This window comes from Falco naumanni, chromosome 10 (assembly GCF_017639655.2).
Source record: "Falco naumanni isolate bFalNau1 chromosome 10, bFalNau1.pat, whole genome shotgun sequence".
Lineage (NCBI taxonomy): Eukaryota > Metazoa > Chordata > Aves > Falconiformes > Falconidae > Falco > Falco naumanni.
The window spans coordinates 10,657,894-10,681,452 of record NC_054063.1 but is presented as its reverse complement, the minus strand read 5'-3'; the positions used below and the strand labels follow the sequence as shown (position 1 = coordinate 10,681,452).

Below are 23,559 nucleotides of genomic sequence, written 5' to 3'. Positions count from 1 at the left end.
TACCATACGTACACTGTGGAGGAACATTTAACCTCCTTCATCCAGTCTGTATGTGGAAGCCAGAACTGAGCTGCTTAGAATGTCTTAGTTCCAATACTTTTTTACCCCTTTCTTTCTTTCAGCTCCTCTAAGGTGGACATTTATGATGATTAATTGTGTTCCAGTAGTACACTAGGAAACCATGGTGTTGAGTATTATATAAACATAATGACAATGGATTCCTCTGTGTCCTGTTTACCCCTTGAAAAAATGAGGCACAGGAAGACTGTGACATGCTCAAGGCTATAGAAAATGAGTCTTTCTGCAAGAGTTCAAAACTGCACCCGTGTTTCCTGAGTATCTATAAAACTCTCACATGAGAACTGCATTCTTCTCCACTTGAGCTATCTGTAATAAAGCTACACACAAATTAATTGCTGTTAATGGTAGAGTATACTGGTAACATGTAGTGTTCTGTTTGCATTATGGCATCTCTTTTTTTGCATCTATCTGCAAGGAGAAACAAATTCTTAACTGTCTGTTGCTATAACAATGTGCATGGTGATGTAAAGGTTTAAACTAATGCAACAAAATACAATTATTTACTCCTACACATCTTCAGTTTTTCAGGGTGTGTTCTTTTCCTTCTGGTGACCAATATATATCCTACTTAATATGAAGCTACATGGAAAGCAAATAAGAGAGGCAGGCTTGTGATTCATTTGAATTTGAACAGTAATCCGGGAACCTTTCTGAATTAAAATGCTGAGTTGAACTCTGCATTTCTTTACCTAGTATAAAGTGTATTAGTTGTGGACTTCAGAGGAATTCTTCTTTTTTCATTTCAACCAGGAGAATAAAAGGTACTACAGTAGCAACCCACAGCAAACCAGTTTAAAAATAATTTCTGAAAGGAGTGTATGCGTGTATTTCATGGGAAGGTGTGAAGGGTCATGTTCTCTTAGGGATGCACTGAGATCTGTGGGTAGCTGCTGTTCCAGACAGGGAGAGTTACTCATGGGACGGAGGGCCTTGTAACTTTTGTGGAGCACTCTGGCCCCTGTCCAGCAACGGAAAGCACTTTTAAGTCCTTGCTTGATATCTGTGATCCCAATGACTAGAAACTAGTGGAATTTTGATTGTTGAAAGCTAGAATCTTCATCACATCTCAGAATTATGCTGTATATTCTTGATAAGAATACAGATACGGGTTAGGGTTTTGTTTGTTTGTCTTTCTAATGGTATCAGACATGGGTACATTATTCTCTCACCAGTGCCTGCTTTTTGAAACCTAAATACAAATATTGAATAGTACTGATATATATATAGGTATGTGTACATTTGATAATTTGTTTCATGGATAATAACCTGAGTTGAAAGGTCTAAAATTATGAATTAAATCGAACCTTTCAATCTCTACTTCATTGAACTTTAGTTGATATTATTCAAAGAGATGTTTTTCCTTTTAAGGTTTAATGGAACTAGTGCATATAAGAATTTACAGACAGTTCACATGTAAGATCTTTAAATCTTTCTTTATTCATATAAGTAAACAAATAGTGTGCTGTCTGTTTACCGTTATTAGCTAAGAAAATTTTCAAGTATCTTTATTGTCTTCTGCAGTTAAAACTCCTGTACTGTTTACACTTAGAATGAATACCCAGTCATAAGTATAGGCTAAGCCATAAGATATACCAGCTTTTCTGTGTTGTTAGGTAGTTCAGCGAACATGAGTTTGCCGTAAGGATGTCTTTGTTTTTCATTTGTTGCATCTCTTTTTGTTAGCAATGAATAGAAAAATATTCCCTTCTTCTGGCCTCTTTTTTTATTTCTTATTTTATGTAAACTTAAATGGAGGAAAGCTTGAGGCAGGAAACAGAACAATAAGATAAAACCCTGAAAATTCTTAAACTGACTTTGCCACAATCACTTGATGTCAAGCTGATGTTCCTTCCCAGTAAAAACACGTTACCACCTTTGAAATGTCCCTACACAGGTCAGGATTGTCCTCAAGACTGACCGTAGTTTACAACTATGGAAACTCGGCATGCGTACGTTACACATGGACCCAGTTCTTGAGAGTTCTGAGAAATTATGGCCTTCCACTGATGTGTGAAATGTGAGACTTTGGCAGAATTCTAAGCATCCTCAGTCTGAACAATCAGTTGAAGAGCTTGGGGTAACTGAAGCATGCATACGGAGCATGCCTGGTCTCAGGAAATCACCTAACATGTAGCTCCTGGCTGGCCCTGCCTGTGCTCCAGCAGTTGAGAATTTTTACCTTTATACAACTGAATTTCTTAATGGTGACAGTTCTTTTGCTTGCCAAGATTAAAAAGTGTGCGCATATGCGTTTTTTCCTAGCGTTTTGATAGAGGCAAATCCAATGGTTATGGGCCTGAAAGTTTGCATGGTTTTGTTTCAGTTGTGTGGGATTTATTTTTTTTGTTTCTCTCTTGTCTGTATATAAAAAATATTAATATAAATAATATGAAGAATGCTATAGCAGAAAGCTCCATTAAGTTTTTTCACATTCCATATCTATTTAAAATTGTCAGTTCATTGAAGGGGTAGCTACCAAAGCTGAGTTATGAAATAACTTGCATCCTATCTGCTTTTCTGGTATGAAAAGTACTTGCTAAGCAAAAAGACAGAAAAAATTAGTATGGAGTTTTCCAAAACAGTGAGTGAGAAAACTAGTTTAAAAGTCCTAATGTCACAATAACCAAGGAAGCCACATCTTTAAACGTGGGATCAATGCTACTGAAGAAGAAAATGGCAGATTTCAGTTTGTGCAGGTCTCTCTTTTGGAAAGCAAGTAGTGAGCCACTCTGGGTGAATTAAAATATTTAAGAGGTTATATGATCCAAATGGCTGTTACACAATTTGGAAATCAGCTATTTTTAGTTGCTACAGTTTAATATCAATCTGCATTAACAAGTACATAAACAGAAACAACTAAGCTGGCATAAGTATCTGAGAGTATAGAAATAGACAAGAAAATATGTTTTAGTGGTTAGAATACTCAAATACAGAAAAACAGTTAGTTGATCCTCTCCTCAAAAGGAAATAATTCAGCAAGACAAGGTTGATTTACGAGGTGAAGTTGTCTCATGTAGCACCGGATATTGAAGAAACTTTATCTTGAACATGGTCTTAGCCAGGAGTTAAGATGAGATCTCACACTTGAGGTATTAAAATAAACTCATGAGCAGCGGAAGTCAACAGGACCAAATGGGGACTATTCTGAGTTTAAAAGGGGGTTCAGAATATATTAAATACTCCATAGTGAAAATAAGAGTGTTATTTTAAAAAAAATCAAATCCCCACTACTGAGCCTTGCAAAGCTTTAGAAATTTCTAGGGATGGTTTTTGCATTCTTTAAAACACTCAAACAAAAAACCACTTACATGGTACAGTAGGATTCAAACCACACAATTTTTTGCAAAGGTAATTAATCTGACAGAATTTTTTGTGTCGTTAAAGCAGTGGTTGAAAACAAAACTGGTTAATATTATTTAGAATTTTCCTAAAAGCTTTCAGTAAAGTTAAGCATTCACAGAATAAGAGACAAAATACTGTCTTGGATCAAAAGCTGATTGAGATGGGAAACAATATTAGGATTAAATGATCAGATAGCATTTCAGTTAAAAGCTAATCTAGGTGCAGAAGGCATTTCGGTGTACTAGGATCTAGAGTGTCAGTGTATTCCTGAGTTGCATTTAGGTATTAGTTGTATATCAGAATATATGTAAAATGAACCACTGAGTTCAAACATAGTTTGTAATGACCGAATCATGTCAGATAAATAACAATAGCAGGCAAACTAATGCTGATTAATGCAAAGTTGTGTGCATTCAAGAAGAAAATCTGAGTTACTTATACATCTGGGCTTCAAATTAGATACATCTGCTCAGGAAAAAAACTTAGCAAATTTTCAAAGGCCTAGTGAAGATTTCTGTTCCTTTCATAACCAAGATGTAAATGATGTTTAAACACAGGAGTAAAACACGGAATAGTGTGGAGATTATTATAATCCCGTTGTGTAGATCGATGGTACAGTCTTCTAAGGAATGCTGCATGCTATGTGGATCCGACATGCATCTGTAAAGTAAGTTACAAAATGAAAGGACTGAGAAGAGTAAACAGAATCTCCCATGAGGTCAAATAAAGGGGGAACATGATTGCTTACGCCTGAGAGAACAGGAATAAAGACATAAAATTAGTACAATCTATTATGTACATGAGGCAATTAAATGTAAATAAAAACTGTAAAAAGTAGAGCAAATAGAAGTTTTCCATGTGATTAGTCCTTAAGGAAACAAAGGTATATTAAATGAAATCAAGGTCTGAAATTCAGGACTGAGAAGAGAGAGCTCATTTTAGTGTGCATCTCATTGAAGCACAGGGTATTAAGACAAAAAGACTCAGAGATATTAGAAGCTGTGTTCTATATAATTCTTATATCATGTGAGATACGTTTTTCTACTCATTGTTCTTGAGAAAATAATATTGCTGCTGGAGGGCTGGCAGGAGAGAGGTGTAAGTTAGCTTTTTATAATTTAGAGAGCTAGCAAACTTTCATTAGCCATTTTTATTGTGAACCTTTCAGCTTTTGTTCTCTGTGGGAGGGTTTTAAACCTGCTGAAGGTCACATATCTTTCTGGTTGTGGTAACATGATCTATTTTCATCCAAGTTTCTTGTCAAAGGACTGCATCAGTCTTTCTCATGTTGCTGAACATTGGTCTGTGTGGGGACTTCTATGTAGCTGAGAAGTTAGTGACATCTCATGGTAAACACGGAAAATTACAGGTGATTTCTGGTAAGGTTTTGGTGTTTGTAATTTAACAGATGTTGCAAATGTCTTCTAGGTCAAAATTATTCTTTAATATGTTTGTATATACGTCTCACATCTCATTATCCAGTGTTGATTATATATGTAGACACTGTCTGGTATTTCTAAGCCTGAAATACTGATGCTTGTCAGTTAGCATCTGAAGTACAAATGTTGTAGTATGTAGTACCTATATATTTGTCACTTACAAAGCATTATATAATATTATTGTCTCTCCTGATTTTGCTTGTTTTAGGTACAAAGTCAGCCACAGAGTATTCTAATGGTGGTTATGATATTGTGTCACCTGCTCCATCAGTATACTTGGGCACATTTCAAATTTTGCATCTCCTGGAAGATCTAAAGATGGCATTGGAAATGTTAGAAGATCCTCAAGAGAAAGAAGCATTGCGAAATCAAATTCCAGGGGCAACAGCAGTGTGTATACGGGAGTGGTTTGAAGAGAATATGGTGAGTAGTTATTTACAGCTTTTCCATTTTGTTTGCAAACAGCATTGGTTCAAGTATTTTGCTACTTCCGATTATTTTTATAACAACAGAAATCTGCATACTTAGAGAACTGCAGGGGGTGGTGAGCAATCATAAAAAGCTGAGGATATTACCACTTTATATGCTGATTACTAAAGCAATGCAGATGTAGAGAAGCTGGTAAAAGACCTTACGTTGACCCTGGTGAGAGAAAATATAGTAAAAATAAACTACCAAAAAAGTTACCTTGTCTGTGGTTTGGTTTCATCTTGGATGTCCTTTACTGGAGATAACAAACAAGTTTATAACTAGTTATTAAACTTTTCACTTTTAAACAGCCAATTTGGAATGTAGTGGCATTGTCTGTTGAAGGGACAAATTCAAACTGGATGATTCTCCTATCCTTTTCTTCGCAACATTTCCTTTACCTTAACTGTCAGTATTACGAATCTCCAAAGTATCTTGTACACCAGGCAGTGGTGTAAATGGAGGAAAGGTCTAGCTTCTGAATGTGAGACATACGTATTGGGATAGATGGGGAATAAAAATTTGACTATTTGGAAAAGATTGAGGATTTCCTGGTGAGGAGCAGAGCACCAGACAGACCTTAAAAGAAGCGACCCATTGGATGTATAGGAAGAGAAACAGCAGGTCTGTCAGAACCCAGTCCTGTCACTGCAAGTGAATGGGGGTTTCCTGATCAGTAAAGCAACCTATCACTTTCTCAACTTCAGAAAAGTTTTCTAGATGAAAGGATTTTCTCCTGGCTTTGTCAATACACGTTACTTTTATGTAATTGTGTCACAGCTTCTCGTTCAGTGTTTATCATCTGCTATAGTTGCTTTCTGCCTGTTGTAACCTAACGTTGTTGGAAAGGTAGCTGCTTTTGTTTGAAATAATCAGCTGCTGGTTTGTTGGCATTCTCCACAGCCCGCAGGTCTATGGCTGAAAAGTCCTATGTGGGACCATGTGAGAGAAAGGAATGAGAATTTGGTACCAGTTTTGAAAGCAAAAGGTGGAGGCAATTTTTAATGTAGATTTACAGTATTAGATTTTAAGTTCATATCCTCAGGCCAGGTCTTGCTGAATTCCTGCCTTAAATGCTTCTTTAAAGCTTTTCAATAGTTAAAAGATATTCTTAATTCATAAAAGACATAAATTTTCGGAGTTGTTCACAGTAAAGTTGACCCTGAACCACCAAGTTGAAGAGTTTGAATCTGGTGGTCTGGCTTTTGGCGCCTCTGTTGCAGAAATGTTAAACTAGCTTTTCAGCCCTGCAAGGTAGGTAATACTTAATATTTTGACTCCTCATATTAATATATATATATATGTGTATCTCTTCTTTTTCATGGGAAGCCAGCCAAAACAGGAGCACAGTTCCCTCTTAGAGCTGTAGTTTACTGATGTCTTAAAAGCATGGTCTAGTGCATCAAGAGCGGTGTTCATTTGACAAAGCAATTAATTGGGCAGCCCGGACTCAATACCAACAGAACAGGGAAGCTGGTGGTACAAGAGTATTTGTAGTGCAGTATGTCAAGATCACTGTTTTTAAAATATTTTGCACTGTTACATATTGACAATTTCAGTACTTTTTTACAGGCACAGGGAGGGTAGTGCATAGTTGCTGTGACTGTTATTTGAAAATGGACAGTAATCTGTGTATTTGTAGATATTTTTTATATTTTTAAAAAATGTAAGTAATTTGTAAGCATGTGCAAAACTTCCATGGACTCTAAATTTGGAAGAGCTTCCTGTACTGACAAGCAGCGGTTTCACTTGGAACTTGAGAACAAATCTGATAAAATCCACCTCAGTTCAGAGAAATGGTGTATGTATTTCATAGTTATGTCCCATACTGAAAATTCCTTAATTCCATCCCAGAGCTATGAAAAATAATACTTGATATGTGAAAAAGGATAGTCAGGGTAGTGAGCTATAGAGAATGAGGACCCTGTAGCTCAGTTAATCCATTCACACTGGAAGCCTTGAATTAAGTTTGGTAATCATTAGTCTATGAAATGTTGGAGTGTCAAAAAAACTCTTCTGAATTCCCATGGTTTAAACACATCAAAAGTGAGTGGTCTTCTGTTTTAATGAAGACATAATTAACTAGAAATCAATGACCTATATATTAGGATCAACATCAGCAATACAACAGATAAACCAGAATACTAGATGCTTAAGAAATGTTAAGGAACCCCTACAAATTTCTAAATTAAGTTCTATAACTAATTCCAAAATGTTAGTCACACAGACATGCACACATAGGCGTTCACAGTTACATTTCCTCTGTCACAGCTGGCGCTGGGTTACAAGCACGAACAGCTGCTTCTGTGGCTGTGGGTTCCCCTATTTACGCACATCTCCTAATGGACATGAGTGCCTTAGTTTTTGTGGGCAGCCATGGAGTTCCCTGTGGTCTGCTAACCCATGTGCTGGTGAGCAACCACTCCATGAGGTGCACAGGCACCCTGAGATGTGAGTCCCCAGTTTTTGCAACTCGTCACTATCAGATAAAACATCATTATGTAGAAAATGCTAGATGGTCTCAAATGGAATTTGCTACAAAGGGTCTCTTCTAAGCGTTCTCTTTAAAGGGTAGGCTAATAAATAGCTTGATATTTGGAATATATTTTATATGTTGTGTTCAGCTGAAATGTTACAAAAAGCAATGTTTGATATCAGTAGCAATAGTTAACTATAAAGAACTTTGGAGTGGATGGTGAACCAATGCTTTTGAGCTTTTGGGGTTGTTTTTTTAGAGCTATTAAAGGTCGGATTAGAGGGGGATTTTCTTTTGTGGACGATTAATTCCACATCTGTTTATTTTTGGGGTCCGTGCACCTTCCTTTGAAGCTGGAGAGCTGCTCTAGCATGTACTGAATAAGCCACTGATTTTAGAGAATTACAGCAACTGCTTTGTTTCTAACATTATATAGGAATAGGTGTGGTCAAAAATATTCCCAGTTTATACTGACTAGCAACGCATTAGACACTAAATATACTAAAAACAATCTGGCACTTATTTTGAAAGCAGATAAGCATGCAGGATTCAAGAAAAGAATGTTATTTTATGATTCTTCTTCACTTAAATGCATTTAATTACATTAAAAATCATTGCAGCTGCCATCCTTAATCAAGAAAACAAACCATGTGCCTTACGGAAATAATTTGAGTTTGTGTTTTGCTACTGCCCTATATTGGCTTTTATGGGAAACCACAGAAAGGGGAGTCAGAAAGATGGCTCAAGACTAGTTCCTGCTGGATAATATCAACAGAATTTAACAGCTAGCATTTGGGTTAAGCAGAATTATCCAACGGAAGTCCCAATTACTTTCTTGCATGATCCTTCTGCATTAGTAATCATCATAAGCTAATGCAGCTGTGAAAGCCCTCTGAGGCAGAGTGTGGCTATTCCTGCTAGTTCTGCTTGTGCCACAAAGCAGTATTTGGGATTGCAGGTTAGAGAACAGAAAGTGACTGAACTTTCTTGGTGTTGTTTGTATTGGAGTATGATCTAAAAACTAGAGCTCTGTTGTACTGGAATGGGAAAAACAACTTCTGCAGAAAATTGCGCCTTGGCGTTATAATTCAAGTAGCTTTGCAGTTTTCATAATTGCCTCTTAAGTGTACTGAACTACACCTAGTGTTTAAATAAGTAAGACTGGAGTTAGCCTTTCAGGCAGCTTTGAGGCATATTGGCCATATTAGTGATTAGTCGGGAAGCTTCTGTGATGATTATAGACACTTACAGCTGCTCTCACTAGAGTCTTCCTTTCCTTCAATTCTGTAGTACCAAACTGGAATTTTTCAGACATGAAATATCACCAAGTTGTCTTTTGTGGTTTGTTCTATTTTTTGATATTTCTTTTTAAACAATTGTAGCTGTTAGGCTCTGATCTCTCTGCTATAGGTAGAAATACCTAAGATGTGGGAAAAAATGTATACACCTAGAGTGTGAAAACTTCAGGCATCATGTTTCATACCTGACACTACCTTGCTTACTTTCTCTTTCAAAAGCATCTGCTTTATTCCTTTTTCATGGAATCATTGGTGGTGATTTGGTGTTCCAGTTGTTTAGTGGAGTTGGATTTTGTCATCCTCTACAGTCCTCCTCCAGAGAAGAAGTACACCGTTTGTGGAACTAAAAGTGTGCTTTTTGAAAAGGCTGCTTTTTGTATTTCTGTGGTCTGAAATCTGTGAAAATCTCATGTTCCTGAGTTTACAGTATAAATGGTCACGGTAACTATTCTGCCACTGCTTTGAGATAGATGAAATAGATTTCACAAAGCGCTGAATTTAGAAAGATTATTTATATGTATTACAGAATGAGGATTTAATAGTTGCTATAGCTGTGCAAATCTTTTGACAAAGCTAAAATAGAATAAAGCATCATTAATTATAGACTTTTAACTACTTAACTGTATTAAAATTTTTTTGCCTCAAAGTGAATGTCTGGAGTGTTTTATGACTTTAAATTCTTTGGCCTTAAAACCAGAACGGACAGACCAGGGGATTAGCATGGAGAGTTCATATAAAACAATGTTGCGTATAGTTGCAATGCTTCCTGTTAAATAATTTAGTATTGCTAGTGACCGTATGACATATCACAAAACAGGCAGTAATTTCAGCATTAAAAATTAACTACTGCTGTAACAACTGACTGAGTTGAACTATAAGAGAATGTATCTAGTTACAGTTTCATTTCATAACTCTTAATGAACTCCTACACTGTTAATTCTTTATGTATTCTGTACTTCTTCATGGAACCCTTTTCCGAATAAAGAGGAGCCCTATTGTTCTTACAGTGGTCCTAACATGACTTTAAGCATGAAAGAAAGCCTCATTTCCAGGATTGCAAAACATGTTCTTCCTTCTAGTGGAACATTTGTATTTAAAGCAAGTCACTTCACCATGTAGCTTTATATACTGACCCTTAAAATACTGATTCTTGAAAACTCAGCAGTATTTTCCTGGTTATGTTTTTTCTTGGAAACCAAATTCTGAAAAAATTTTCTAAATGTTCTGCATTTGAGGAAACAGAAAGGGGAGAACAGCAGAAGAAATAGTAGAGGAATGTGTGGTAGGGGCAATTTGTTAAAATAATGTGTTTTATAATATATGCTGTGCTTTGTCTTATTTCATGCTCTGTGTTTTTCTAGTGTAAAACCAGACCTTTTAGCAGAAATAGGATAAATTTCTTAGGGTCTTGGAACAATTGCCATTTTGTCATGATTAATGTTCAGAAGAGATTGTTTCCACTGTGTGTTAAAATCAAGGAATTTTTTTCCCCAGTGTTTTCACAGAAACTTGGATTAAAACAGTAAATGCCATTTCAGAATTCTGACTTGGAGTTTGTTATGTTTTGAAAGTACTTCAGAGTTTTATTTTAAGAATGTGTTAAAGTGCTGTGCTGAAACATATTTCACTTTATTTTCTTTTCTTTAATTTTCTTTTATTTCACTTTTTGTCTAAGTTTCATTTTACAGAGTTATCTGTCCAGAATAGAGGCAGAAAATTACTGCAATACGGGGCACTTCAGTATATTTGAAAACATGCTTTTACAAAAATATCAATAGAATTTTTCAGCAACAGCTGAGTGGGAAGAAAATATATTCTGAGCAATGCCGGTTAAAGCCAGTATATTTATTTGCTGGTGGATTTGACTGTGGGACTCAACTGTTGAGGGTCACGACAAAACTATATATAGCTGAATCTTCCCATTGCCAAGTGGTATTAACACATGTTAAATTGGAAATGGACCAGTAGAGCCTGCTTGGGACAGTGTAGAAAAGCCGTCATTCCATAAGCATTCATGTTTACTTTTGCCAACTTGAAACATTAGATGGATAAGTTTTCTGAGCAGTACTCAGAGTCGAAAGTTGTATGACCCAGTCCTCCGCTGTGCTCCAGCTCCTTTCAATGAGTTGATGATGCAAGGAAGCCCTGAACTGGAAGAGCTGGTGCTCTCAGAGTTCTCCAAGCATGTTAGAGCAATTCATAGCACACAAGAAACAGCAGACGAGTGTCCTTCATATGTGCAGCTATTTATGAATACTAGAGAGTGTCTTGGAGCAGGTGGAAAGGGGGTGTACAAAGCTTGCCTGGAACTTTTCTAAACCAGGCCCAAGTTTTTTAATGTTCTGTGGTTGCTTTGTCTGGGAGACAACCCCGTCATCTCTGACTGTGACTGCTCACTGTAGTAGCTGTCAGCAGAGGTAGGAACATCTTCTCTATATGAAGAATGAACGGAAGCTTAAAATAGCTTTGCAGTGGGTAGGGCTGGTTTAGATCTGTTTCTTAAAATGACATGGTGAGATAAGGTTTTGGCATTTTCTTTCACCCTTGTAATGGTCAGTAATGCTTAACAGAGCCACCTTTAAACTACAATGACCAGAAGTGATTAAACAGAATTGTGTTATGCCTTAGGCTTAGAGTGCTCATGAAAGAAAGATGGTATTCCAGATATAAAAATACAGGCCCTGCTATTTCATGTTAAGTTGTCCAAGATTTCAAGGTAGTCTACTGACATACTATGATGTTTAGCCCTTGGGGGCAATCGTCACCTACGTGAGCTATCCACACCTTGATACTGTCAGAGGAAATAGAGGACTACTCTGTGGGCAGCCATGATTGTACACAGAAATAGTGTGTTAGCCTTCAAAAGCATTAAAACCATTTATTCATTTCCTTTATCTAAGGCACTTTCAGCTGTTGGCTTCGGTGCTTTCCTTTGCAGTAAGTGGCTGAATACCACGTTAGTTCGTCTTTCCTTTTGTGCCTAATGTTATGCATGGTGTCCCTTTTTCATTTCATATTATGATCTCTCACTAGGATTTCCATCTGGATTGCATTTCACTGATTTAAATATGATACACTGGATTAATTTAACAAAAATTAATATTAAAGTGTAAGTGCTGTGAAGTATCTGATTTTTTAAGTGTAGCTAGAGGAAACATCAGAAAATGTTTTCCAGAAAGTAACAGAGGGATAGGTAAGAGAGAATTATTTCATTAAACAGTGGTGCTAATAGATAAGGTATAAAGGTAATGGTCACGTAAAGAAGCTCAGCACAAAAATTTCTCTTGTAAAGATCCTGTATTGATTAGGAGGTATTACTTGAAAGTTAGAAGAAAAGCATAAGTTTTGAAGACTTTCTGTATATAACTTTAATTCAGATTTCACAGGATTTGGGTAGGTTGACCAATCTCATATGCTAAATGTTATCAGTTATGACAAACATAGCAATAACATAATTCACAACAAAATTATTTCATTCTTTTTTGGAATAGTACACTCATAATAGCGGTAAACAGTCCTGTGTTTAGTTAAAGTGCAAGAAGATATGTTTTCAGGTTTTGTGATCTTTCAAAAATGGAAATAAATTATACTTATGTAGGACATATACAACATGTTGGCATGCTACTTTTCTTCATAAGTAGATAAACATGCTTTATTTCCCTGAAATAATGAAATGCTTAAGAAGAAAATAAATTAATATTTGTATATTCCTTATCAGAAATAAGGCCTTGTAAAGGTTTATCTGCATCTTTAATTTCTTTTGGCTTTGTTCGGGGCGGTGTGTGTGTGTGTGTGTGTGTGTTCAAATTTTTTCCATTCTGGAATTTAGAAGAGAAAATCTGATGGGTGTCATACTGAGGAGAGGGAAAATGTTACCTGGTCATGTCATTGATGTATGGGCACATAATTCAGTAAATATCCTGTTTCAGATGTTTCACATACTGATTCACTGCATATTTTGTAATTTCAGCAGTGCTCTGAAGCCTTTCAAACTGAAAAATAAGCCTGCTATATTGTAATATGTTCTGTGGTAGAATATAAATATGTTTCTTTATCTTCATGTATCACTGTACTCTTTTCTGGCCTATAGCAACTGGGGTGGGAGTGTTCACAGTGATTTTGTTGTAGAAAACTTTTTTATTTTTAGTTTTTATGCAAAAACAGTACTCAAATTTCTCACAATCTACATTTTCATCTAAATAAGTTTCACGCAAAAAGTTATAGCTCTTCTAGAACTTGGGCTGGAAAAAGTATTTCAGCATATGCCAAGGAATGTTTGAAACTGCCAAGAATGTGCAAATGTCTGTGGATGAATTAATAAACAGTAACTTCATCTAAGTATTGGTAATACCTTCTTGGTGCAAGCCAAACAAAGAGAGCTAGTTATTATTTGAGCAGTAACCAGAAAGGATATAGTAGTGCTAGAGATACGTGATACCATACAGCCTGCAGATGGGAATGACTCCAAAGTTGTCAGCACCTGTTTGAAGTATTACTTCCCCCCTCCCCTGAACGTGCAATAAGGGTGAGGGTTAACTGTGCTGGTTGGAACTAATGGCCATTTAAGTCTGATTATTTCTGAAATACAGGTTTTAATCAAAGAATTAAGCCATCTAGGATTGAGTGCATTTTATGCTGGAAAAGGATGATGTGTTCATGTATCTACATAACATTATTTCTAGTCTGTTTCCCAGGATGCTTGTTTATTCTTTTAAAATTATCACAACTAAAACAAATATGTTCATATACAGAATGCAGGGTTTTTTCCTTTTGTTCCAAGAGTTTCATCTTTCTCTGTCACTTAGGCATTATCAGTTAGTTGTGATTAAGACTCTTCTTGTTTGTTTTTTCACCACTGTCCCTCCTTCTCCTGTGCTCCTGCAAATGGAGTTTTTGGTTCTATTAACAGTGGCAGTAGTCAGCAGTTTTCTATGGAAGTACAGAATTAGCAAAGAAGTGTCCTAATGGGTTTTCATACAGCTTGGAGTATATAAACTTTGTTAATCAGAAACTTCTGAGAAAGAGTCTTAGTAAGTCTCGATAAGTCTTACCTTGCTGGAAATGCTTCATCTAGATTTCTGAAGCCATTCCTCACCATGTAAAAAGGATTTCCTCCTCCATTGTCTTTTGCACAAATGACCTGAATTTGTTTTTCCACAAGTACTCCTGTGCAGGCATATTCTCAGTCTCTCTTTCTTCACGTCTGCAGCATGAGAATGACAGGTGTGTGAGTGGGCATGCTGAGGAAATTTTCCCCTCTCGTCCTAATCCCTTTGTTTCCAAAGCAGCCCAAGCACAAGGAATGGGAATAGCAGAGAGTAATGGATGTAGGAAAAGCTGATACTAATTCATGGGGATGAATAAATTTTTGTTGCGTGTCCATACTCAACTGGACTCCACTGATGAGGCTGGGAAGAGGTGTAGTTGGTCATTTCACTTCTTGGCTTGAAAAGCTATGTGTATGTTCTTTTAGTGTTATTTTAGAGGCTGATGGGTTTTGAAAACAAAATGATCTAAAAGTTATTGCTGAAAAGGAAAGAGAGGTGCAGTGCTCCAGGGACCTGGACCTAATGGAGGCTGGGGAACTGCTCTGCTTCCTGTTCGTTTGCCTTCTGACTTCCCAGGCAAGGCAGTGCCAATACAAGAATGCTATTGACAGTTTGCAATTGTGCTGCTCTGAAAGATCTCAAAACCCTGTGTTTTAGCACAAACTTAACTGAATAAAAAGTAAGACTTCTAAAATAACAGTAATAAATACAGTTTTACAATGTTCACAGGGCTTCAGCTGCATTGGAGAAAGAGGGACAGTGGCAGAAAAGCAAAAAACCCTGTGCTCCAATGTTGGTAGGAGAAGGGTGAATCCACCAGTCAGGCTGTCCTTCCCTTTGCAGTTCTAAGAGGATTTGTGGGTGTTTTCTTGCCTCTTCATAGGTCTGGAATGGAGGACAGGAGAAGCCTAACTGATTGTTTAAAGCATTCTGTTACTTTCAGTTTCAAAAGCTGTTGCAGCGTCTGTTTACTGTTTCAAACAGATTTAAAATCTTGTTTGAAATATTTGACATTCTGACTAGTGAAATAATGGGGTGCTTAGTTGTTTGTTCTGGGTTCTGTATCAGCAGACTTCCTGTGGCTAGCACCTTTGGTATCCTGCAAATGGAGTTTTTAGTTCTGTCAACAGTGGCAGTAGTCAGCAGTTTTCTATGGAAGTACAAGATTAGCAAAGAAATCCTAATGGGTTTTCATACAGCTTGGAGTATATAAATTGTGTTAATTTAAAACATTTTAGCGTCCTACATTGCACTTACATTGCTGTAATGTGTATTTTCATTTATTTTTGGAGACAACACTGGAGAAAATAAACAATTTGGTAGGGGGAAGTATTAATAGCTAGAACACTCCCTCTTCTTGAGCATAGTGGGGGATTTGTGCTTGTTTGTTTTTTAATGATCCACTGAAAGCATGAAATAGAAGTTAGTGCTCAGTGAAGAACTACACATACCCATGGATTTCCTAAAAATAAGAAAAAAAAAATACAGTGGTAACCCGATAAATGAATCCTCAGGTTGCAACATACTTTGCTTCTTTTACGCAGCCTAGAGAAGGTAACTTGCTTTTCCAGTGAAACAGAAAAATATTCTAAGCAAATCTGGGGCAATTGATTTGCCTTCAGCTGGCGTCTGAAACTTTTTCAGGCCAAAGCTCAAGCAGGATGTAAAGTTCAGCATGCAGGTGACAGGCTAAAAGTGAACATGTGACTGGCTGGAATGTATGTTGTCAACATTCGTGGCTGATAAGATGCATAAAATTCAGACACGTTTACCTTTTAATCAGGAAGAATGACTGTAACAGAATCAAGAGGCCTTTGCATGAAATCCGGCACAAATGACAAGGCAGAAATAAGGTATGTTTGTAATTTTAAATACTTCTAAGAGAAATGAGTATTCACCTAGCTACAGACTCTACACTGAGGCACTAATAAGTGGAGTAATATAGTTTTCCTGTAGGTTTTTAAATGAAAAACAAAATCATTAACTGATGACGTTTGGTGAAGTGTTTTAAGAGGTATGTTTCCCCATTCCCTGAATAATACTGAAATGAGAATCTTAGAGCCTATGTTTTCAAATGGATGGAATGTGGAACAACTTGAGGGTCTGTAGTGGTGGGATATGCCATACTTTGAGATAAAGTTTGATGTATTTGCTGTTCTCCATGGTTAGGTAACTAGTTTTCTGGGGGGAAAAATATGCCTGAACTTGCAGGGAGTTCATGTTTAATGTCCAGAGAAGCCATATTCATTCTTCAGTTTGTCAGCCACAACAGAGGCTGTTACACATAGAGAAGTGTACTAAATTAAATGCACCTTAATTTTTATAATTATCTGGTTTGTTTTTTGTTTTTTTTTTTTTAAATGGACCATCGACAATGTACTATGGCTCTTTCTGGATGGTGTGAGCTTTTCAAGAAATAGCTGCTCTCATCAACTTTAAGATAGCATAAAGACTTACTCAACCAGCATAGAATAAGTGCATTCTATGTACAAAGCAACCCAAGTCCTCTTCAGACCTGTCTTGTAGCATGGTTTACTTTTGGAAACTTTTGACGGTTTTTTTATCTTTTAATGTTTACTGCTGATTTTAGGTATCCTAGCACCTTTAGAAGACTTGTAGCACAAACTTTCTAAAACCAATTCTTTTCTTGTCACATGGTCTTAAGTAACAACAGGTAATAAATAGATGAAGATACCTGGAAGTCCAAGTTTAAATCTTTCCCTCTTTCTTTGTGTTATGGAATATTCTAAAAAGATGTCAGTCAGGTCAAAAGGATCAAGAATGGTTGAAATAATAAAAGCCCACATCCCATGCAGAAACTCCTTCAAGTATCTGTGACTTCCACAGTTTGGAATGTGGGTAGATGCCTAAGTAAGGCAGGTCCCTGTAAGAACTGCTTTTCAGGGCATTATAGACCTTCAGACTTTGAGGTTTTTGTATGTGTCATTAGTATGATGGACAACTTTGACACTGGCTTTTCCAAATTGCTGTTTTCCTTAATGCAGGAGTGCATTACCTTAATGTTAATTACCTTAATGTTAATTACCTTAAATGCAGGAGTGAGTTTGGCTGTAGTGACTGAAGAAAATGGAGAGATAAGTGAATGTTCTGAGGTCATCACAAAAATTCCATGGAGACAGCTGCTTTTTGGTCTTAATAGGCATTGCCTAAGCAGTTGTCCTTGTGTGTGTAACAATCAGTTACCCAGTTTAAGGCCAAAGCCACTTCTAACTAGTAGGAGAAACAAACACTGGGAACTGGAGTTTATGGGGAAAAATTGGAACTTAATCAAAACTACTATGTGGAGGCACTAGAGGACACCGCAGTAACAGGCAACACTTTTAAACTTCTTGCCAGAGCATTGCTTTGCATATGCATTTATCTTGGTGTTGCAAGTTTGAAAAGTTGCCATGCTAAAAGACTTCCGCTTCAGCAGGAGCAGACAAAAGTCTTAGAAGGGTATCATCGTCTTCTGTTAAGATGGAAAATTGCCTCTTTGGCAATAGCAGTATTTATGGAATAATTAACTTATCCACAGGATCGTCCTTGAATTCCTCCTCTTTTAGAATGTCTTTGGTGAGGACAGGCAAGTAATTCAAAGACCAGAACTTATTTTTAGGTTTAGTCTGAGCCTGAAATAAACTGAGAAGGCTGAGTAGTGTTACAATAAACAGGGAGTAAAACAGAGACAGGAAATAGGGGGTCTTTGGTAATGAGTTCCAGCCACTCTTGAAACAGAAAGCCAGAGAAAGCATTACTTGAAAATAGTTTCTCAGTGACAGCTTAGTAATTTTTAGCTTGTTATTCAACATTAAAAGGGAACAGTTTCAGCAGATTTATACTATACTTGAAAGATCCTTTTTTAAAGATCATTTAGCAAATTATATTTTTGACGTTTTTAGAGTTGCATTGTTCTTGTTGCTAACCGATCTGTTGTTTAAAAAAACCAGATGTTTGGAGGAGAGTCAGAAGTTTATACAGATGTGTGTTATATATACATCTGTGAGAGGCATTTGGGATAACACTGTGGGACAGAGGCAGGTTTAGCTTAAAATGTGAAGACGCATTCAAGATTTTAGAAGTTGAGGGTTGAAAGGGGAAGAAGTCACAGTTATATCCTGTAGAACAAAGCAGTGCGCTTGCTTCCAAAAGTTTCTTTTAACCCTGGGAATGTGACTGCTGAGATGGGCCCAAAGCATGGATGGTGAGATTGATATTTACAAGCACTTCACGTGGCTAAAGAGGGTAAGTGGGCTTTGTTTTCTCTTTGTAAATGCACGTTAGCAGATCTTAGTCAGTATTCTCAGCTTTGTGAAAGGAAATATACCGAGTGTCTCAGACATAAAATACTGTAAATTTCTTCGTGAGGAATGAATTAAAGACATTTCTTCACGTAGGAGGAGGAGGCAGCTTAGGGAGGGGGGAGAGAATCAGCTGTCTTTGTCTTTAAAAACGAAACTCTAGGATCAAACTTTGAACAAATGGCAATAGATTCTAGCAAGTGCCCGTGCTTTCCTGAGATTGTGATACAACAAAGCAAACCTTGCATGAGAATGTATGGCAAAAAAGCAGAGTGTGTTGTTTACCATGTTGTGCTTTGAAATGAAAAAATACTTGAACTAATTCATCACTTAATCAATTCCTCATCAGGGTAACCAGATGAGATCTTTTAGGATGCCTTTGTTTAGGTAAAAATGGTGGTACTTTTTTCTTGTGCATGTTACTCTGATAAAACTATGTTTTTTTAAAAAGGCAGTGCTATTAAAATTCTAATTTTGTGATGAACTGTCTGAACATGAATTAACTGCATGTGATTGTTTTTGCCTTCCTATAAAAGGAAAAAAAAAAAAAAAAAAAAAAGATCTGTGCTCGTCACCTTGGAAAAATTACTTAATTTTTGTCAGCCTTTAGATTTTGTTAGTTTCTAGGTATTTATTTTTCAGTGTGTGAAAATAATCCATGAATGGGATGTGAATAGATCCTTCACAGCAGACTGTTTTTTTTAATTACAATATTAATTTAATTGTGTGTAATGTAAGCAGCCCATCCTCTCGTTATACTTTTAAAATCTGTTTTAACCTGTGTGTAATTTTCTTGCAAATTCTATGCACGCCATTTATGTTAGTGCTTCTATATGGCACTGGTTTAAAAACATATGTATACATATGCACATACACTCATTATTTATTTTTTTTTACTAGCTGTATAAACATAAAATGTAGGCAAATGGCTTTTGTGTAGGAAAATGTGATTAGGAGCTTTGGGTAGTTTCTTGAATATAAAATATTCATGATATGTCAGTCTTTAATAAAAGCTTGAGAATCTTGAAGTTAATTTACAAAATATTTACATCAGTCTCTGGAAACTTATGCTTCTGGAGTGTGGATGGGGGGATTATTAAATGGGAGGTGAATGGGGTAGTGAAAGAGAAGAGACAACAGGAAGTAGCAGTTGGTAACTTTATACTATTAGTTTAACCTGTGCTCTGTGCAGTTAGAGCTTTAGTAGTTTTTGAGATCATACATTAATTTATTATTTAATTTTAATGAGGTTTTGAATACAGTACGTCTGTCACCCCTCCTTCCTTGTTTAAATATAATTTCTAAAAAGGTAGGTTTGCTAACAAAAGGCTAAGGTGTACTGTTGGCAGGTTGCGTGGCGTGCAGGAAACACTGAGGACAGTAACAAGAAAGCGCTCAAGGAACAGCTTCAGTGAAGTCTCACTGAAATGCTCACAGATTTGGAGGGGTTAACAGAGGGTGTCTTTGGGATGATTTTCAGGTACTGTGCTCAGAAAGGATACTGTGTTCAAATGCAGCACAGGCTTTTACGGAAATTAATGCTATTACTGTTGTTGCCTGTAATTCCTTCTATGTAGGCTACATAAAGGAGACTATCAACACTGCTGCTTTTCCTTGCAAGCTCCTTAAGGGGGTGAGCATATGTAGGGGAAAGGAAGAGAAGTGAAAATGATCTTGCATTGTTCCCAGGAGAACTTAAGCAGTCTGCTCCCAAATTCCTTTGACGAATGATTTAAAAAAAATAAAATTGAAACAATCCAAGTTACTTATTTAATTCTCATGTTCAAGAGTCCTAATGTCACATGTCTGGCACTGACTGTGGTAGCAAATAAAGATTTCAGGCCCTTGCAATCATAAACTGTTGCTCTTTGGCTGATAATGAAAGTATGAGTCCCTTCCAGAGTAACAAATGGCACCTAAGAGAATAACTGCAACAGACTTCCATAAACCCTTAGTGAAGTATGCCAAAGCTGGCTCAGATTTCATCATTAGCTGAAATCACTTCAGAGACCAGAATCGGGTTTGATGTTGCAGTGGTTGGCTAAGCTAGATTTCCGTGGTGTCTGCAGCCTGGACTGGGTTAGGGCAGCAAACAAATAGAGAAATCACGAGATCCAGGCCGACAAAATGACAGACACAGCTGCTATTTTCAAATGCTTAGAACAGAGGATCTCGTTTTAAGTAGTAGTAACGTAATGCTTATAGTAGCATCACGCAGCAGCAACAGGGACAAAGCAATAAATATTTAGATGAATATTTAGGTAAGGTGTCACCATGCTTCAGCTTTTTCCATTGGACTTCCTTGATGTTAAAATGACCTGTGAAAATGCTGTGCCAAGATTGACCCCAAGTATGGACAGAGTGGGTAGCAAAGTGTAAGAGCAGATGGACAAAGCCAAAAAATGATTTAGCCTTGTCTCAGTTGTATATGAGGCACAGTTAATGTGTTTTCCTTTGTTTACTGTTTTTTCTCCATTTTACTTTTGCTGCCTTTTGCCAGTAAGAAGTATTATTAGTCTGCAGTAGTATTTCCACAAGAGAAAGGCTTTTTCTGATAATATCCTAGCTAATATCAGAAAGGCAAAACTCTGCAACAGGTACAGCTACACAATACTTCATGGCATGTGATTCTTTGATGGCAGTTTTGGAACTGTCCTGGTTAGCCGTTCTGGAGGAGAAGCTGAGTATCTGACACAGGCACGTAGTACCACCCTGGTTTCATGCGATGTTGTAAGGGTTTGTAATGATGCAGTCTTGTTAGTAAGACTCAAAGCCCATCTAAGGAGGTCACAGGATTTATTAAAGGAGGCATGTCTCTCAGCAGTCTGTTTCTAGAAGGATATGGAAAAGTTCTTGTATATGAACAGTGCACTTTTATCATTACAGCTAAGGCAGCAGCATAGTTCTTAGAACATAGTTGGTGGGCAGTTTGTGGAAAGCATTTTGCAGGTAACTGATGTTGGGTTCTTTTACAGGGCCTAAGCATAAATCTGTCACTGTTAAAAGTTTCTGTTGCAAGCTAGGGAACCTGAGACACCCCCCACTACCTGCAGTTGAAAGTGTCTCATCTTTAGCAAAACTTCTTTGATTCTCCCAGGGGATTTGGGTTAGAAGGTTCACATACAATTTCATTTGTTGTCCTGTTGCTTTATTCTTATCTTTCCATCTGGCCTTAACTGGAACACACCATTCCAAATAAAAATGGCACAACCTGCATTTTGGTATGTAGGCATGTAGGTGTACCCACAAGTTACTAACAAGCATCGCAAACATAAATGCTGATATTTACTACAAACAATATTATGGGCTCTCTAAGGACATTGTAAATTAACTGAGCTATTTGAAGTGCGGTGGATGGAGTGCAGCAAAATGGAAGGTCTGTTGCCTCTGGAAAACATTGTGCAGTGGTAAGATATCTTTATATTGAGAGAGAGGTGCCTTCATACGAAGCGGAGGTGTCTGATGACTCTTGTAGGCTGCTTTAGACTTACCTTTTGAAGTGCATGCAGCACAGAGCTGATGGCTGACCTGAAATAGGTGTACGTTATTCTTATGCTTTTCTCTCCTTTCTTCTGGATGCTGTTCATAGGCTGTACTAGCAAGAGGTGGAGCAACCAAACCCATGCAAAAGGCATTAAGCTCATGATATTGAGAGTGAATCTTAATGACTTCTGTAAGGATATCTTCCTTTAAGTAATGTAACCATCTGAAGGAGAAAATAGGTATTAGTATTAGGAAAAATTATCCAGATAAAATGTAAATATTTGGTCAAAATCCTTTTGGTTTAAGGACTACAGAAATTTACCAATCTCTGTTTTTACTTAATTTCAGACTATATGCTGTTAGCTTCTTCAAAGTGGCTGCCACTTTCACTTAACCAGCAAGCAACAACAGCAAATAGAAAATCCTGTTGTTGATTTATTAATTGCCTTCAGATGAAAGGCAAGAATTACAGATCCAGAAATCATGTTCCAGCCTTCTCCTTCTTCTCCTCCTCAAGTACACTGAATGTATGTACATATTCACATGGGTGTGTATCTGAGGTAGTGCTAACATGCCGTGATTAAATTTGTATTGTATCCATAGTCAAATGCCAAAATAAAAATGTTTACTGTGTAGGCTACTCATTCATCACTACACAGTCGCAATTACCGTGACTCATAATTCTGCTGACTGAAGAGAGTACTAAAGAGATGGAAAGTCCATGCTCTCCTAAATATTATCAATTCCAAATAGGCTGAAAATAGTCTATAGTGTACATTTTCTTGTATTGAAATATAATACTACAGTCTGTGTGCTGCTAGTAGTTTGTGGGAAAACTGACTGGTTGAACTCTGCTGGCTCTACTCCTTGTTTTCAGCTTCTAAACTGCAATGAAAGACAAGACATCAAGCATGTCCCTCATCTTCCCCATTAATGCAAGTATTATAGTTGCCACAGGCACCTTATTCAATTATCAGTGGAACTGAAGGTGGTTCATGTGACTGAATTAAGAGAGGAGGGTTATGACATGTTGAAAAAGCTCACAAATCATCATTCTGACTGCCAGGTTTCTTTTCCCAGCTCCTCCACCCTCCACAGCCCAATATGAGATCCATGGTATTAGTGACAAATTTCTGTGTAACAGCTTGTTGATCAACTTAAGAAGTTGGTATTTTTTGGTTTAAAATTAGCTGTGTTGGAGATTCTTTGAGCTGAAACTAAAACAGCACATGTGGAGAACATAAACTGGCCTGCATTCAGTTTTATTATCTTGCATACGTGCTTGCTTTAAGAGGCTTACTTCTACAGCCTATCAGGATTCGGCTAGAAGTTCTGTTGCAGAAGCCTCTGAACAGAACATCTGTACAGAAGCGCTCTATGATGTTTGTCATTGTTTTCTGACAATAAGCCGCATTCTGAATTGTTTCCTATTAAAGTAACATGCAAGAAAACATAAGATTCCACACTTACCAGCCTCTGAGAAGGTTGTTGAAAATTAAGACAGTTGAGCTGGCCAGATATTTCTTCCCTTTATTGTCATACCCTTTTCCATTTTTGCTGATTATTCCCGTTTTAAATTAAAGCTGTTGAATCATACTCTGAAGTCAGATTTTTAATTTTTTT

At 37.0% G+C, this 23,559-nt stretch overlaps 1 protein-coding gene across 5 annotated transcripts in view; it reads left to right on the top strand.

Moving 5' to 3' along the window:
* Positions 1 to 23,559, top strand: part of PPFIBP2 (PPFIA binding protein 2) — a 102,817-nt gene that overhangs the window by 27,557 nt on the left and 51,701 nt on the right. For 3 of the 5 annotated variants that reach the window (XM_040609162.1, XM_040609163.1, XM_040609161.1), the window contains exon 3: positions 5,071 to 5,285. In XM_040609162.1, coding sequence (XP_040465096.1) covers positions 5,071 to 5,285 — 215 coding nt within the window. Of the gene's footprint in view, positions 1 to 5,070; positions 5,286 to 18,080; positions 18,398 to 22,373; positions 22,464 to 23,559 lie in introns of those variants that run through there. The other 2 variants (XM_040609165.1, XM_040609164.1) reach the window with 2 other exon arrangements.